The sequence below is a fragment of the Lampris incognitus genome, chromosome 5, assembly GCF_029633865.1.
Source record: "Lampris incognitus isolate fLamInc1 chromosome 5, fLamInc1.hap2, whole genome shotgun sequence".
Classification (NCBI taxonomy): domain Eukaryota; kingdom Metazoa; phylum Chordata; class Actinopteri; order Lampriformes; family Lampridae; genus Lampris; species Lampris incognitus.
The window spans coordinates 10,764,920-10,781,813 of record NC_079215.1 but is presented as its reverse complement, the minus strand read 5'-3'; the positions used below and the strand labels follow the sequence as shown (position 1 = coordinate 10,781,813).

At 43.4% G+C, this 16,894-nt stretch overlaps 1 protein-coding gene across 1 annotated transcript in view; it reads left to right on the top strand.

Moving 5' to 3' along the window:
* Window positions 1-15,949, top strand: part of trim2a (tripartite motif containing 2a) — a 27,715-nt gene extending 11,766 nt beyond the window's left edge. Inside the window, exons 3-12 of the mRNA XM_056279759.1 lie at window positions 1,325-1,562; window positions 9,863-10,014; window positions 10,294-10,474; window positions 11,986-12,709; window positions 13,128-13,231; window positions 13,480-13,647; window positions 13,899-14,067; window positions 14,569-14,639; window positions 14,722-14,862; window positions 15,010-15,949. Of these exons, the coding sequence (XP_056135734.1) occupies window positions 1,325-1,562; window positions 9,863-10,014; window positions 10,294-10,474; window positions 11,986-12,709; window positions 13,128-13,231; window positions 13,480-13,647; window positions 13,899-14,067; window positions 14,569-14,639; window positions 14,722-14,862; window positions 15,010-15,162 (2,101 nt within the window). The 3' untranslated portion in view covers window positions 15,163-15,949. The remainder of the gene's footprint in view (window positions 1-1,324; window positions 1,563-9,862; window positions 10,015-10,293; window positions 10,475-11,985; window positions 12,710-13,127; window positions 13,232-13,479; window positions 13,648-13,898; window positions 14,068-14,568; window positions 14,640-14,721; window positions 14,863-15,009) is intronic.
* Window positions 15,950-16,894: the final 945 nt, after the last annotated feature.

The window sequence follows — 16,894 nt, the reverse complement described above, 5'->3', positions numbered from 1 at the left end:
TTCCATTGTTCTGGTCACATTGAGAAAACAGAGATTAGGCTGTTTGGATTTGTTCATAGAGTTGTTTTGACTGTAAGATGCCCAGATTTATTTATTTTTGGATTCCCCCCCCCCCTTTTTTTTCCTCCCCAATTGTATCTGGCCAAATACCCCGCTCTTCCGAGCTGTCCTGGTTGCTGTTCCACCCCTTCTGCTGATCCGGGGAAGGCTGCAGACTACCACATGCCTCCTCCGATACATGTGGAGTCTCCGGCTGCTTCTTTTCACCTGACAGTGAAGAGTTTTGCCAGGGGGACGCAGCACATGGGAGGATCACGCTATTCCCCCCGGTTCACCCTCCCCCCCCGAACAGGTGCCCCGACCAACCAGAGAAGGCGCTAGTGCAGCGACCAGGACACATACCCACATCCGGCTTCCCATCCGCAGCACGACCAATTGTGTCTGCAGGGACGCCTGACCAAGCCGAAGGTAACATGGGGATTCGAACTGGCGATCCCCATGTTGGTAGACAACGAAATAGACCACTACGCCACCCAGACGCCCCTTATTTTTCTTTTAATGTGTTACTGCAGTAGTAGATAGATAACTGTAATGATTATTATGCAAATAGACATATTTCTATCATATATGTATGTTAAAGTACCTCCAGTTATTGGCACACTCATGACACTACTGTGCAATTAAAGATTTGCTCACATGCATTACAAAACATGTTATATGTGATTCATCATTCATGGTGTATGTAGGTGAAACTTCAAGACCCTTAAAGCAACATATTTCTGAACACAGAAGTGCAATTAACAGAAATTATATGAAAAATTCAGTCGCCATTTCACAGAGATGGGACACTTTCTTTCTTTTTTGGCACTGAACAAGCTAAACTTTGTAGCAGAGGCGGTAATATTTATAACCCTTACAGTTTATTTCCAAAGGGTAGAGTTCTCTGTTAAAAAATTTTTGTAATGTTTCTTATTTCTATTATTGGATTATTGAATGTATTTTTTTGCAAACTGTCTCTTTATTGGTTTTATTTGTTGGTTTCTTGATGTATACAAGGAGCTTTGTGTCATGTTTGTTTGCCAACATGCGTTGGTTCTATGCATTTATAAAGTCTCTTTTTTTGTCTTCTGCCAAAGTCAGCAAGAATTCACTTTTTCTGTTTGTTTTACAGTCATATCTACAAATTTAATTTATACTCTTTCTTATGTCACCACCCCCGCCCTCCCCCTAAGTGCTTGCTTCCTCCAGATGGCTTTTATGACCCAACCTTAAAGACGAATGCAACTATACCACCCCTTGTTCCCCTCCTATCCTTCGCCTCCAGGTGCCTGCAGAACTACATCCCAGCCCACAGCCTCACGCTGTCGTGTCCAGTGTGCCGCCAGACCTCCATCCTGCCGGAGAAGGGTGTGGCGGCATTGCAGAGTAACTTCTTCATTACCAACCTTATGGACGTGCTGCAACGACCACCAGAAACCTGCAGCCAGGAGGCCGCTGCTCTTGACACCATCACCTCTGTGGTCACAGGCCAGTTGCTGTCCTGCCCCAACCATGGAGGCAATGTAAGATGCACATTCTCCCCCTGTCTCTGTCTGTCTTTCTCACTCTCTTTTGCCTCTATTAATAATTTGTTTTACCTCTTAATGCACACATATATCCATGTAAGGTTCTGTTGAGATGAGGTTGATTTAATCCTTTGTTTGATATTATGATGTCACCTTTACAAAACTCCAAATTAATGGATACAGTTTGGGAGTTAATACTTGTGTGGGTTAACCACTAATTTGATAGATAGCTTTGCTTTGATGTTCCTTTACAATGTCACCTCAAGTGAACACCCTACTGTTGCAGAACACCCTACTGTTGCACATTTTCTCTTATACTCTTTTTCTCTTAGTCTGTCTGTCTTGGTTCTCAGATGTATATTCATGTTCTTGTGGGTTTTTTAAGCAGATGCAGGTATTCATAAACCATAGACCAGGTTAGATATCTCTTTTATATATATACACTACCGTTCAAAAGTTTGGGATCACCCAAACGATTTCGTGTTTTCCATGAAAAGTCACACTTATTCACCACCATATGTTGTGAAATGAATAGAAAATAGAGTCAAGACATTGACAAGGTTAGAAATAATGATTTGTATTTGAAATAAGATTTTTTTTACATCAAACTTTGCTTTCGTCAAAGAATCCTCCATTTGCAGCAATTACAGCATTGCAGACCTTTGGCATTCTAGTTGTTAATTTGTTGAGGTAATCTGGAGAAATTGCACCCCACGCTTCCAGAAGCAGCTCCCACAAGTTGGATTGGTTGGATGGGCACTTCTTTGAGCAGATTGAGTTTCTGGAGCATCACATTTGTGGGGTCAATTAAACGCTCAAAATGGCCAGAAAAAGAGAACTTTCATCTGAAACTCGACAGTCTATTCTTGTTCTTAGAAATGAAGGCTATTCCATGCGAGAAATTGCTAAGAAATTGAAGATTTCCTACACCGGTGTGTACTACTCCCATCAGAGGACAGCACAAACAGGCTCTAACAGGTACTATTTAATGAAGATGCCAGTTGGGGACCTGTGAGGCGTCTGTTTCTCAAACTAGAGACTCTGATGTACTTATCTTCTTGCTCAGTTGTGCAACGCGGCCTCCCACTTCTTTTTCTACTCTGGTTAGAGCCTGTTTGTGCTGTCCTCTGAAGGGAGTAGTACACACCGGTGTAGGAAATCTTCAATTTCTTAGCAATTTCTCGCATGGAATAGCCTTCATTTCTAAGAACAAGAATAGACTGTCGAGTTTCAGATGAAAGTTCTCTTTTTCTGGCCATTTTGAGCGTTTAATTGACCCCACAAATGTGATGCTCCAGAAACTCAATCTGCTCAAAGAAGTGCCCATCCAACCAATCCAACTTGTGGGAGCTGCTTCTGGAAGCGTGGGGTGCAATTTCTCCAGATTACCTCAACAAATTAACAGCTAGAATGCCAAAGGTCTGCAATGCTGTAATTGCTGCAAATGGAGGATTCTTTGACGAAAGCAAAGTTTGATGTAAAAAAAATCTTATTTCAAATACAAATCATTATTTCTAACCTTGTCAATGTCTTGACTCTATTTTCTATTCATTTCACAACATATGGTGGTGAATAAGTGTGACTTTTCATGGAAAACACAAAATTGTTTGGGTGATCCCAAACTTTTGAACGGTAGTGTATATATATATAAAGCAAGCGTGTATGTTTGTATGTTCACTTAAAACTCCAGAAATACTCATTGTAGAACAAAAAGAAAGGTATCTTTACAATCGGCACTTTCCAAGGATTGCACAGTTTGAAAAATATTTCAAAAACCAAGTACAAAATCTGATTTATTTGTGAAATTTTTGTGGTGATTTGTGGCGGCGGCGGATTTGCAGCGATTAATACACACTGGCAAAGAAACTTGATGAATGGATTGAAAATTATGACATTTGATAATTTTCGTTAATAAGATTTGTTTATTGGACATTTGTTTATCACATGTATCATATCATAACTTATCCTATATTTCATCATCGATAATATCGTAAAGATCAGATCATGTTGGTTGTTTTGGTGAGAACATTTTCCCCGGACAACGCCAGGTACCTCTGCTAGTTAGAAAATAAGACTAGTTCTGGCTTACATCACATCGTGCACATCTCCCATAATGGATCCACAAGAATGCATATCGTCCAAACTGCTACACAGATGATGCAGTCCACCTGGTACTGCACTACACCCTCCAACAAGTGAAATCTAACCACACTTATGCACGACTGCCATTTGCTGTTTATAGATTTTAGCTTAGCATTTAATACCATCAACCCCTTAAAACTGGTCAAAAAGCTCCAGGAAATGGACACTAACCCTTCTATTTATCTTTGGATTTTGGACTTTCTGAGGAACAGGGGCCAATCTACCATCTCACCCCCTCACCCTCGGCACAGGAGCACCACAGGGATGTGTTCTGTCACCACTACTTTTCATCCTCTTCATGAACGGCTTCATATCTACTGACAACTCCATCAAGATACCGAAGTACGCTGATGACACCACAGTTGTTGGGTTTCCTTCCATTCATCCATCCATCCATCCATTATCCAAACTGCTTATCCTGCTCTCAAGGTGGGCTGAGGGAAATTAGGTTTCGTTTCATTTCATGTGCGCAAGTGCATGAAATTAAATGACAAAGTGTTTCTGATTTCTGAGGGTCTACTTCTCAGGGTTTACTTCCAGGGATGATAAAATCCTCCATCACCAGGAGGTTGAGAGAGGGTAATCATATGGGTTGAGGACAATGACCTGGTTCTAAACGCAACCAAAACCCAAGAAATAGTGTTAGACCTAAGATGGAACAAGACAATAAAAACACCCATTCAAATCAAAAACCAGCCAATTACCATAACCAGTTCCTTGACATTCCTTGGCATTTGCATCAGCAATAACTTGAAATGGGACATTAACTCCAACCATCCCATCAAGGAAGCCCAACAAAGACTATACTTTCTGAGACGGCTCAAAACATTCAGAGTCGAGCAACATTTACCGGTACAGTTTTACACCACCACCATTCAAAGCATCCTAACCTGCTCAATGATGATCTGGTATGGAAGCACACCCAAACATAAAATAAAGAAAATGGAAAGAGTCATCCACAAAGCATCAAGAATTACTGGCTGCAACCTCTCTTCACTGGACTTCATATGTACCCCGCACACCATTAAGCATGCAACCAAAATAATTAAGGACCCCCCTCAACCTAGCTCACCACCTTTTCCAGTTCTTGCCCTCTGAGGGGGTGCTATAGCTCCTTGGGTGGAAGGACAGAACACCTTAACAGAAGCTTCTTTCCCTAGGCAATTCAGAAACTGAATTGTACCCACCCCACACCTCAAGAATTTGGACTAGTGGCGCTTTGTTTGGTGACTTTAAATGTATATGTGACTTTGCACTGTTTAGTAATGTCCTGTCTGTCTTCTTTCCATTTATGCTGTTGTGTGTAGTGAATTGTAATGAGCTCTTTAATACCTGAACTGAAAACCAATTCCACCGGCCTAGCTGTGTGGTAATAAAAGAAACTTGAAATTGATTTTACAGAGAGGTGACATTTTAGCATAAATGAGCAGGATGCTGTGCACTCGTCGAAAAACAAAATGAAGCTCCAGGCCCAGACACAGCAAGAGCCTCTCGACTCCCTCTCTCCCATCTAATACCTCCAGAAGAACAAACGCACCCTCAAGGACTCTGCTTTTAGTCCAGAGATTTACTGATGTTGGGCTCAAACAAGACATCAGTAAGTAGTCAAGCAATAATAAGCAATAAGCACAGTAATAGGGAGTAACTCCATCCTAGACATCAATATCGCATCAACAGCGCAGCAGTCTCTACTGCAGCGGTCGGGAACCTATGGCTCGCGAGCCATATATGGCTCTTCCGGTGACGGCATATGGCTCCCAGACAATTTTGAGTTGAAAAAAAAAAACCAGTTTGGAACTGATTTTAAAATACTTGTGATATTTCTTAATAATACTGTGTCATTTTAAAGTAAACAGAAATTAGTTTTGAAGATAAATGTCACGGGTCACCCGTGGGTCGGGTCGCGAACCAATGGCTCGCGAGCATGTCCAGGTCATTGTAAAGGTGAAGAAATCAATTTTATCAGATAGCCAACTAGTTTATCCGCTTCAACCCTTGTAACGGAAAAGATGGCGAAAAGAAAAAAAGACGATGATTACCGTGCATTCCAGGCTGCGTGCACAGAGGAATTTGCATTTGTGGAGAGAGCAGGATCTGCGGTATGTCTAATATGCAACGATAAAATTGCATCGATGAAACGGTCAAATATAAAGCGGCACTTCGATACGCACCATGCTTCATTTGCATGGAAATCTCCAGCGGGGGACAGCAGGAAAAGGGCACGCGAGGAGCTACAGCGGAGAGTGCAGATGAGTCAGCAGCAACTACGTGTGTGGACCAAGCAAGGTGACGGGAATTCCGCTAGCTTTGCGGGGGCTTTGGCAATAGCAAGGAATGGAAAGCCATTCACAGATGGCGAGTATGCCAAAACATTCATGCTTGATGTGGCCAATGAACTGTTTGATGACTTCCCAAATAAAGACAAGATAATCAAACGAATAAAAGACATGCCCCTGTCAGCAAGAACTGTGCACGATCGTAGCATCATGATGGCAAATCAAGTCGAGGAAACACAAATTAAGGACATAAACGCCGGGACATACTTTTCTCTCGCGTTAGATGAGTCAACAGACGTTAGCCATCTATCTCAGTGCAGTATCATTGCCAGGTATGCTGCAGGTGACACACTGCGTGAGGAAAGCTTGGCTGTTTTGCCAATGAAAGGGACAACAAGAGGAGAGGATTTATTCACATCTTTCATGGAGTTTGCTAAAGTAAAAAAACTACCGATGGATAAACGTATTTCTGTCTGTACTGATGGTGCACCCTGTATGTTGGGGAAGAACAAAGGATTTGTAGCGCTTCTCCGTGAACATGAAAAGAGAGCCATCCTAAGTTTTCATTGCATACTGCACCAGGAGGCGCTTTGCGCTCAGACGTGTGGCCAGGAGCTTGGTGAGGTGATGTCGCTGGTCATTCGAGTGGTCAACTTTATTGCTGCCCGAGCTTTAAATGATCGCCAGTTTAAAGCTCTGTTAGAAGAAGTTGGGAATCATTATCCCGGTCTGCTTTTACACAGCAACGTGCGTTGGTTGTCAAGGGGGAAGGTGCTCAGCCGTTTTGCAGCTTGCCTGAGTGAAATCCGGACTTTTCTTGAAATGAAAGGCGTCAAGCATCCTGAGCTAGACAACACTGACTGGCTCCTGCAGTTTCACTATCTCGTGGACATAACTGGCCATCTGAACCAGCTCAATGTTAAAATGCAAGGTATTGGAAATACAATCTCATCCCCTCAACAAGCAGTGTTTGCATTTGAAAGCAAGCTGGAAGTCTTTCTCAGGGACATTGAAACAGGTCGTCTTCTGCACTTTGAAAGACTGCAACAATTTAGAGATGCATGCTTAGCAAGTGACTCCACTCAACATCTGGATCTCCAGCAGCTAGCTGGCTTTACGTCCAATCTCCCGCAGTCATTCAAAGCACGTTTTGGAGAATTTCGTGCGCGCACTGGTCTTTTCAAGTTCATCGCTCATCCACGAGTGTGCAGTGGACAAAATCGACCTGACATGCATCCCCGGGGTCTCTATCGGAGACTTTGAGCTGGAAGTTGCTGACCTGAAGGCATCAGACATGTGGATGAGTAAGTTCAAGTCACTTAATGGAGAGTTGGAAAGTCTTGCGTGACAGCGAGCAGAGCTGGCGAGGGAACACAAGTGGACAGAAATGAAAAATCTTCAACCTGAAGACCAGCTGATTCTTAAAACTTGGAACGAGCTTCCTGTGACATACCACAAAATGCAGCGTGTGAGTATTGCCGTATTGACCATGTTTGGCTCTACATATGCATGTGAGCAGTCATTCTCGCATATGAGGAATATTAAGACCAACCTACGCTCACGTTTAACTGATGGAAGCCTCAACGCCTGCATGAAGCTCAACCTCACCACGTATGAACCAGACTACAAGGCCATCAGCAAAACCATGCAGCACCAGAAGTCGCATTAAAAGTAAGACATATTTAATTTATTATACGTTAAAAATACTATATGGCTCTCAATGAAATATATTTAGAAATATTTGGCTTTTATGGCTCTCCCAGTCAAAAAGGTTCCTGACCCCTGCTCTACTGCGTAGTCGTTCTAGTTCGTGGGAACATAGCACCTGGGACCCAGTTCAGGGTCCTCTTCAAGGAACTCAAGTGGGAAGAAAATATGGATACATCACAATTCTGGTATGGCCATCACAATTCTGGTATGGCCAATTACCTATTCTGTTAAGGTCCCATCATTGCATAACCCCCACGGTGGTTGGGTCAGGTGTTATCCACGTCCATCCTCTGATACATAGACACCTGACAAAACTGAGGCCAGATGCAACAAAACCCCCAACCCCTTCAAAACAACTTCTGACTAGTGCGACTGGGGGAATATGTCTTTGAAATATGACGTGTCAACTGTATAAGATGTACTTTCTGAGAAATTAAACTTGCCACAGGCATTGATGGTCCAGTTCTACATCGTCATCACTGAGTGCATCCTCACCTCCTTAAAAACCCATCTTGCCACCTCACAGGAACCATACCAGACTGTTGTCTGGTCAGCACAGAGGACCATCAATTGTAAGCTTCCCACCATGCAGCTCCTCTACGGGGGGGCAAGACCAGAGCTGACTACTCTCAACCTGGCCACAAGAATTTGAAGCTCTTCCTTCTGGCAACGGATTCATTAGACATTAAAACAAACATTAAGACACCCCCCCCCCGCACACACACACACACACACACACACACACACACACACACACAAGCACACTGCGCTCTCTCTAAAAACACTCCAGCGCTATTGGACATTAAATTGTTACTCGTGGTATCCAACTCCAACCTCCATTTCTTTTTTTGTCAGCTCTAAATAGTAAGTTTAGCTATAAACTGTGTGTGTGTGTTTGTGTGTGTGTGCGTGTATATGTGTGTGTATATATTTATATATATGTATGTATATATGTATAGTATCTATTTTAATTTATACTGTCTTTGTATGCCATACACTCTTTTGTATTGTACGTTGCATTCATCAGTACACCCCAGTTGTGTTTATATTTGTGTTAAAGTGATCCCTCACCTGTGCTAGAGGCTTCTGAACGGTCCAGCGGCCCACGTGTGACTACTCAATAGCGGAGCGTGTACAATAGTGACCTACTATCTGCAGATTATCTAGTGTTTTTCCACTTGGTGCCAAGATATTTATTTCCCGCAGGGTTTTCTGAGTAATTGTAGACAATGCAAAATGAACGACTCGTGCAGTGCAGAAGCCGGGCCAGCTGTGTCGGGGTTTTTTTTGTTGTTGTTGTTGTTCGACGCCCCACCACAAAAGACTTGGCTCGCTAACAAAGCGGTGATCACAGAAAACAATATCTGCCGTTTGAAAAAGATGTCAACAAAACTGCCGCGTTATCCACAAAAGCTTCCTATCTGCATTTTTGTCTTAGTTGCTTTGATGTTTGACGTGGAGGTCATGCATTCGTTCGTTTTGTTTGCATTGTTTTTTATTTTGTTCTTTATCTTGAGCATCCTGCCAAGCTAACTAGGTGAAGTATTAACCTTGACTTGACTTGACAAGTTTCAAAAAGTTCATTTGAGCTGCGTCAGGGTAGCGTATCGGTCTATTCCATTGCCTACCAACATGGGGATCGCCAGTTCGAATCCCCGTGTTACCTCCGGCTTGATTGGGTGTCCCTACAGACAATTGGCCGTGTCTGCGGGTGGGAAGCCGGATGTGGGTGTGTCCTGTTCGCTGCACTAGCGCCTCCTCTGGTTGGTCAGGGCACCTGTTCAGGGCGGCGGGGGAACCGGGGGTAATAGCGTGATCCTCCCATGCGCTACGTCCCCCTGGCGAAACTCCTCACTATCGGGTGAAAAGAAGCGGCTGGTGACTCCACATGTATCAGAGGAGGCATGTGGTGGTCTGCAGCCCTCCTCGGATCGGCAAGAGGGGGTGCAGCATCAACCGGGACGGCTCGGAAGAGTGGGGTAATTGGCTGGATACAATTGGGGAGAAAAAGGGGGGAGGGAGGGGGAGTGTTCATTTGAATGTTCGTTATTTTAAACCTTCGTTGTTTAAGAGATTTTGTGAAACGATAACGGTGCACAGTTCAGCCCTGAGAGGTGGGACCTGAGGGTCACCTTCGTCTTAACTCGTATATCTGCGTGTCATCCTCAGGTTATGGAGTTTTACTGTCCACCATGTGAGACGGCAATGTGCGAGGAGTGTACAAGTGGCGAACACGCGGAGCACCCGACGGTGCCTCTCAAAGACGTGGTGGAGCAACACAAGGCCTCATTACAAGAGCAGCTAGATGCTGTCAAGAAAAGGTATGGCAGGCCATTAAAAGCACGTTGAGTTTTTTCTTTGTTAATGGCCTATAAAGTGTTACACAACACACATTATTGGGTCACCATACACATGATCATCCCTTTATTGTGCTATGGATTCCCAAGCACTGACTCTCTGATGACCTGGTGACATAAGTGAAATAAAAACAGCTCCTCTTTGTGTCCGCTCCCGGTCATATGACTGATGGATCGACCATGTAATTGATTACTCCTTTCTTTTTTTTTTATGTCCTTGATGGCACCTCCTTTTTGCTCCAGGCTGCCAGAGATCGACTCAGCCCTGCACATGCTGTCAGAGATCCTGCAGCAGTTAACCAATCAGAAGAGCTCTATCGAGGACATCATCCATGCCACCTTTGATGAGCTGCAGAAGACCCTCAATGTCCGCAAGAGTGTCCTGCTCATGGAGCTGGAAGTCAACTATGGCCTAAAACAGAAGGTGAGACAACAGCTTATAACAGTTCCCGGATAAAACACTGAAACAGCCGCCACACACAGCTACTAGGCTTTGGTCTCAACCTGCCGTGGTAATAATTGTGAGTGTTTTTTTAGGCTGTTTTCATCCTCAATAGGTAAATTTGGTGAATGACGTTCTATTACCATGCTCTCTACTCTGTATTAACATCAGCGCTGCAATCCAGTTTACCACTGAGACTATTTGGAAGAAATCACAAACACAACAAAACTGGAAAAACGACTTGGCATGAAAAATAATTAAGGCAATCTCTGACACGTTTAAATCTAAAAAGAATTTTCAGATTTTTGGCTGCTGATTTTGCTGATTCAGTATTCCTGCTGATCTGTGTGCAGTCGGCCCAGCCAGTCTGATAAGTGCTTGAATAAATCATGGCTGTGGGAGGGGCAGGGGGAGAGCGAGTGAGCTGGTGTACCAACCCAGTCGTGAGGACCAATCACCCGGCCCGTGTAGGAGCCTAGGGCCCTCCCCACGGGGAGCTCCATTACACGGCTGACTAATGATTTACCATTTACTGCCGGTCGTGCACAGTCAAAGGACTCGGGCAAAAGAAGGGAGTGATTCATCGCTTTGCTCGAACACCATTTTCTTGGCACTTTCTAAAAGCCGCGCATCATCCAGATAACTGAAGATGGATCCAGTTTAATACATGGGACGTGTTGGGAAATCTCTGTGTGTGTTTGTTCTGATTTGGGTGTGTCGTGTGCAGTGAAAGTGGAAATGCAGTACAGTAGATAGAGTTGCCTCTTCACGCTGCATGCTGTATTTACTTGAGCACTTCATCCATTTCATCCTGGGGGCATGACCTCATCCATTTACATGTTTTGAAGTGTCTTGTTTTTTTCTGAGGCTTTCTGCTTATATATGAATGTAGACTAAACTCGGTGAGGGTGGAGGTAGTTTGGATACACACACTTTAGGTTCTTGTTGGAGGTAGATGACTAAATGGCCTCTGCTGTTGAAGACGGGGAATGTGATGGACAGATGCAGGTGAGTCTTTTAATGGTGATATCTGCAAAGGCAGCTTAAAGCCTGGCTAATTTACATGTCATAATTTAAGTATTTTCATCTTTTATGGACATTATGGTGACTGTTTTATTTCACAACGCTGTTTATTGTGCGGCATGCTGTGAGCACACCTAGTTCTGTCAATATGGGTGCATTCGTAGACGGAGAGAAGGAGACGACAAAACTGCAGCAAGACGGTGTAGCAGGTAGAAGAGCTACTGGAAGATATAATAGGTGGTGGGAAAGTGCCAGAATATTCTGTACACACTTCAAGGTTCACTCCCCTGCCAAACGTCCCCAGTTTATCAGCAGTCTGTCTTTTTGGTGCCTCTGTGTCTGACTGCAGACATACGGTCAGGAAATAACAGAGACAACCAATTTGTTTTGAACTCGACACATCGCAAATGTGGAGGCAGGTGGACCGTGAAGCACATGACTGACTCCATACTGTATGTGTTTGTTTTCAGGTGCTCCAAGCCCAACTGGATACCCTACTGCAGGGCCAGGAGGGCATCAACAGCAGCTGTAACTTCACGGAACAAGCCCTAAGCCACGGCACCGAGGCCGAGGTGCTCCTGGTAAAGAAGCAAATGAGCGAGCGTCTCGGTGAACTGGCCAGCCAAGACCTCCCCCTTCAGCCGGGAGAGAACCACCAGCTGGACTTTCTTTTGGAGACGGAGGGCCTGAAGAAGTCCATCCACAACCTGGGCACCATTGTCACCACCAATGCCGTGGCCTCTGAAACTGTGGCCACCGGCGAAGGGTTACGCCACTGTGTGGTGGGCTTACCCACCTCCATCACCATAACCACCAAGGACAAAGATGGAGAACTGTGCAAGATGGGCAATGCTACCATCACTGCTGAAATCTCCACACCTGACGGTAGCACAGATGACGGAGAGATACTGGATAATAAAAATGGCACTTATGAGTATCTGTTCACAGCTTCTAAAGAGGGCAGCTTCACTTTATCACTGCGTTTGTATGACCAACACATTAAAGGGAGCCCTTTTAAGATCAAGGCTACCAAGTCTTTGGATGTGTCACCAACTTCGGACTGCATGAAAAAGAGGCTGAAGTCACCGGGCAGTGGGCACATCAAGCAGAAGGCCATCAAGAGGCCAGCCAGTATGTACAGCACAGGGAAGAGGAAAGAGAACCCCATCGAGGACGACCTTATCTTCAGAATTGGTACTACTCATTACTATCATTGCACCAATACATCTTAAATTAATCTGATGTGTTTTATCAGAATATTATTGCTGCAGAAATGACGATCCACTATGTATGAATGCAAGTTTAAAATCTTGAAAATCTTTTTCCTTTGTCAAGGAACAGTTTCTTGCAGAACTTGTAAGCCACGTGCAAAGCAAATGATTTTGTTTCCGTCTATAATTATTTGCAGCTGTGATAAACAATCACCAGCCGGGTTTTTTCCCAGCTTGATTTGGAAATGTCCGCTCTTGATGATTCATGACTACACAAGTCAAAACACATTTTGAAGTATCAGATAGAATCTGTGCTCAGCACCGACTTGCCATAAGCATTAGTTCACGGATATGAATATAACATCACACTTAGAGATTTATTTTTGTTTCGCGTTTTCCAGGTACAAAAGGAAGAAACAAAGGGGAGTTCACTAATCTACAGGGAGTGGCTGCTTCTTCCCTGGGCAAGGTGCTGATAGCAGACAGTAACAACCAGTGTGTCCAGGTAAGGGTAGCATCCTCTGTCCAAGCTGTTCAGTTTTTCTCTTGACCTACTGAACGTGCACACTCTAGGAAGTAACGGGATACGGTGGCTTATCGCCCTGGTCCCTCTTTGCTGTTTCCTCACATCTGCAGTTCCTCCCATGGAAACATCCGTTCACCTTTGTCAGGCAAAACGTACTCCAAGATGACCAAACTGGATGGTTGAGCTCATATCGGTGAATACACTTGTTTGGATTTTTTATGACACAGGTTTTCTCCAACGACGGCCAGTTTAAGAGTCGTTTTGGTGTCCGGGGCAGAACTCCAGGTCAGTTGCAGCGGCCGACAGGTGTGGCCGTCCACCCGAGTGGCGACATCATGATTGCTGACTATGACAACAAGTGGGTCAGCATCTTCTCATGTGAAGGCAAATTTAAGGTAGGAGCTCTAGAGATATGTGATGTAGCTTGTGCATCTGTTGACGTCGCTCATTAGAGAGACAAATGTATTGATTTGTGTGTAATCCCTGGACTAGCATCATCAGAAAATAACCACTCTGGTGGTATTATACTTTTACATTTCTTTGTACCAAGTTAAATTCATCACAACCATTCCCAGTAAATGCTCTGAGGTGGTGCTGGTTTTCCTCAGCAACGCTCTCCATGCCTCTCCATCGTTTAATTCTCCAGACCAAGATTGGCTCAGGCAAGCTGATGGGCCCCAAAGGTGTGTCAGTGGATAGGAACGGCCACATCATCGTGGTTGACAACAAGGCCTGCTGTGTCTTCATTTTTCAGCCAAACGGCAAGCTGGTCACCAAGTTTGGTAGCCGTGGTAACGGTGACAAGCAGTTTGCAGGTATGTGTGCACTGCCCTCTAGTGTCTCTCTGCAGCCAATGCAAACATGTCAAATAGGAACTGACCTGTCAAGGCTAAACATGCCCAAATAAAACCAAAAACTAGTTTAAAAATATTTTTGGGGCACATCCATTAATTTTGATTTTAGATTCATAGATGAGGAAGGACTGTATCAAACGTAGTAATACAATACCAATATTGGCACACTTGGTAGCTACACTTCAATTGAAAATATGTAATATAGAGCAATATAGTAAAACATATCTTTCTCATTAATCAAATGGTCATCAGATAAAATGCAGACTGAGGTACCATTAATTGATTATACAGTGTCATTTATTTCTAACACACCAAGGTACGTTCTTCTCCATCTATTTTTATTTCTTTACTGGTTTGCATATCTTGAAATAACATTTTCAATAAAAAGCATACTTTTTGTTATTTGTAGAAGGAATCTAAGGAAGGAAGTGCATGAATATCTTAGCTTGTTTTCTTATCTAGGTCCTCACTTTGCTGCTGTGAATAACAACAATGAGATCATTGTCACTGATTTCCACAATCACTCTGTCAAGGTAAGGGGCACACTAAAGGATTACAGTGTCGATAGTGTAAATGCACGATATCTCTCAATATTGTTCTTTCCCTTGAAAAAAGGTATTCAACACAGAGGGGGAGTTCTTGCTGAAGTTCGGCTCCAATGGAGAGGGTAATGGCCAATTCAATGCCCCCACGGGAGTGGCCGTGGATGTCAATGGCAACATCATAGTAGCAGATTGGGGTAACAGCAGGATACAGGTCAGTGCAAGGGGGCACAAGCAGTTCTGTTAAAGCGGTCTTAAATCCTAATATGAAACCTCGCAGCCCAAATGCTTGTGTTTCAGTGATATAAACTGAACATTCATTAAGTCTGGTCTTTATCCCTCTCGATCTTGTCTTCTGCAGGTGTTCGATGGCAGTGGTTCCTTCCTGTCCTATATCAACACGTCAGCTGATCCACTCTACGGCCCTCAGGGACTGGCGCTTACCTCTGATGGCCATGTTGTGGTCGCTGACTCCGGCAATCACTGCTTCAAAGTCTACCGCTACCTGCAGTAGTCCCTATCCCTCAATGCACAAACTGTACATTTCTATACATACACTGCACATCATATGTTCGGGGGGCACCTTACTTTTTTTTATTTTCCAAGTAATGTTTGGTAGATTGGCCCCTGTTCCTCAGAAAGTCCAAATGCCTTGAATTTCTTTTTAACATGAAAGCCATTTACTAATACTCTGTGTATTAATGCAACATGCGGCTTCCTGTTCATCCAAGTGTCTTCTTTGGTATGAAGAGTAGATTTTGCCTAAATAAGGATTTGACAGTTCTTTTGTGAAGCGTATATTAAATAAATACCTGAAGGGTTCAGCCACCTGAAAAGTCATCACTGACAAGTGCTGACTACTAAGAAAGGTGTAAAATGGGTATCATTATTCCCAAAGTAGAACTTTTGTCAGTTGTTCCTTCAGTTCTGGTGCTTTTGCAAAGACGGCTGGGAAGCTTTAAACAGGTTTCTGTTGAAAAATATCAGTCTGTAGTTGTGTTAAGAGGAGAAGGTCATTCTTGTTGACAAACGGCTAAGACACTAAAGATTTCTTTGAACTAGGTTTTCTACTGCCCTCAGAAAAATGATGGTCCTGGCTCCCATACAAATGGAAAGAGATGGAAGACCAAAATGCACCGGTCCTCTTTAGTTTCTTAGCTATTTGTTGAGAAGAATGACCTTAACCTCTTAGCATGACTACAGACTGACATTTCAGGTGTCAGTCTTTGCAGGTATTGTTTTTTTCTTACTTAATTGAAACATAACAGTGGAAATCAAACATTATTAAGAAAAAAAAAAAAGGTGAGGTGTCCCCAAATGTCTGGTGGCATATTACACATTGTTACCTACAAAAGTACAATAGTTAGATATGAAACCAGTCAAATCCACACGTTCTCACACAAACACCCTCACCCCGAACACACGCGCGCACACACACACACACACACACACACACACACACACACACACATACATACAGTTATGGAGTAATTGACAAATTTGCACTTATCCACTTACCCATGGATCCTTCAGTCATGTCGTTATCTGTGCCATCGGTTTGACTTTTCATCTATCTAGTATGTCTGTTATATCGTACGACAAATTAGGGGTTGTGTGAATGAAGTGAGGACTATGATTTTAATCTTCTTAGGTTGTTTTTTTTTTAAGCTTCATAGTGACTCTGAGATACATTCCGTCTTAATTATGCTGCGTCTTGATGATGCTCATTTAAAAGATTAGAAGTGATACTTTATACTGATGTTACACCTACGTATGAATTGTAGTGAAACTGCACCTCATGTAAGTACAGAAAATGAGAGAGTAATGCTTTTGTGTAATTGCATCAGTTTATTACAAGCAACACATACTGTGTGTCAGTTAGTTTAGAATAAAAGTGAATCGGAGGTACCAGAACCTTTGATGCCCACAAACAAACTTCATCAGTATTATTAGCAGCTTCTTTTAAAATGCTCCTTATGGGAATTAGGGTAGGCTTTATCTCTTGGCCTCTGTCTGCACATATTTTGCCTATTCGCTAGCAAACTTAGTCAACTTAGGTAGCAGGCTATTTTTGAAGCATGATGAGACTATTCTCTGCTTGCAATGTGTTACCAGTCACATGTGTGTCACATCACAAACCACAGTGCACAATAGAGAAATCTGCTGCAGGTTGGTGGCAGAAGAACCACGTTAACACTATTCAGTTATGACATCTTGATATGTTGTATTTTGATATCCCATTCACT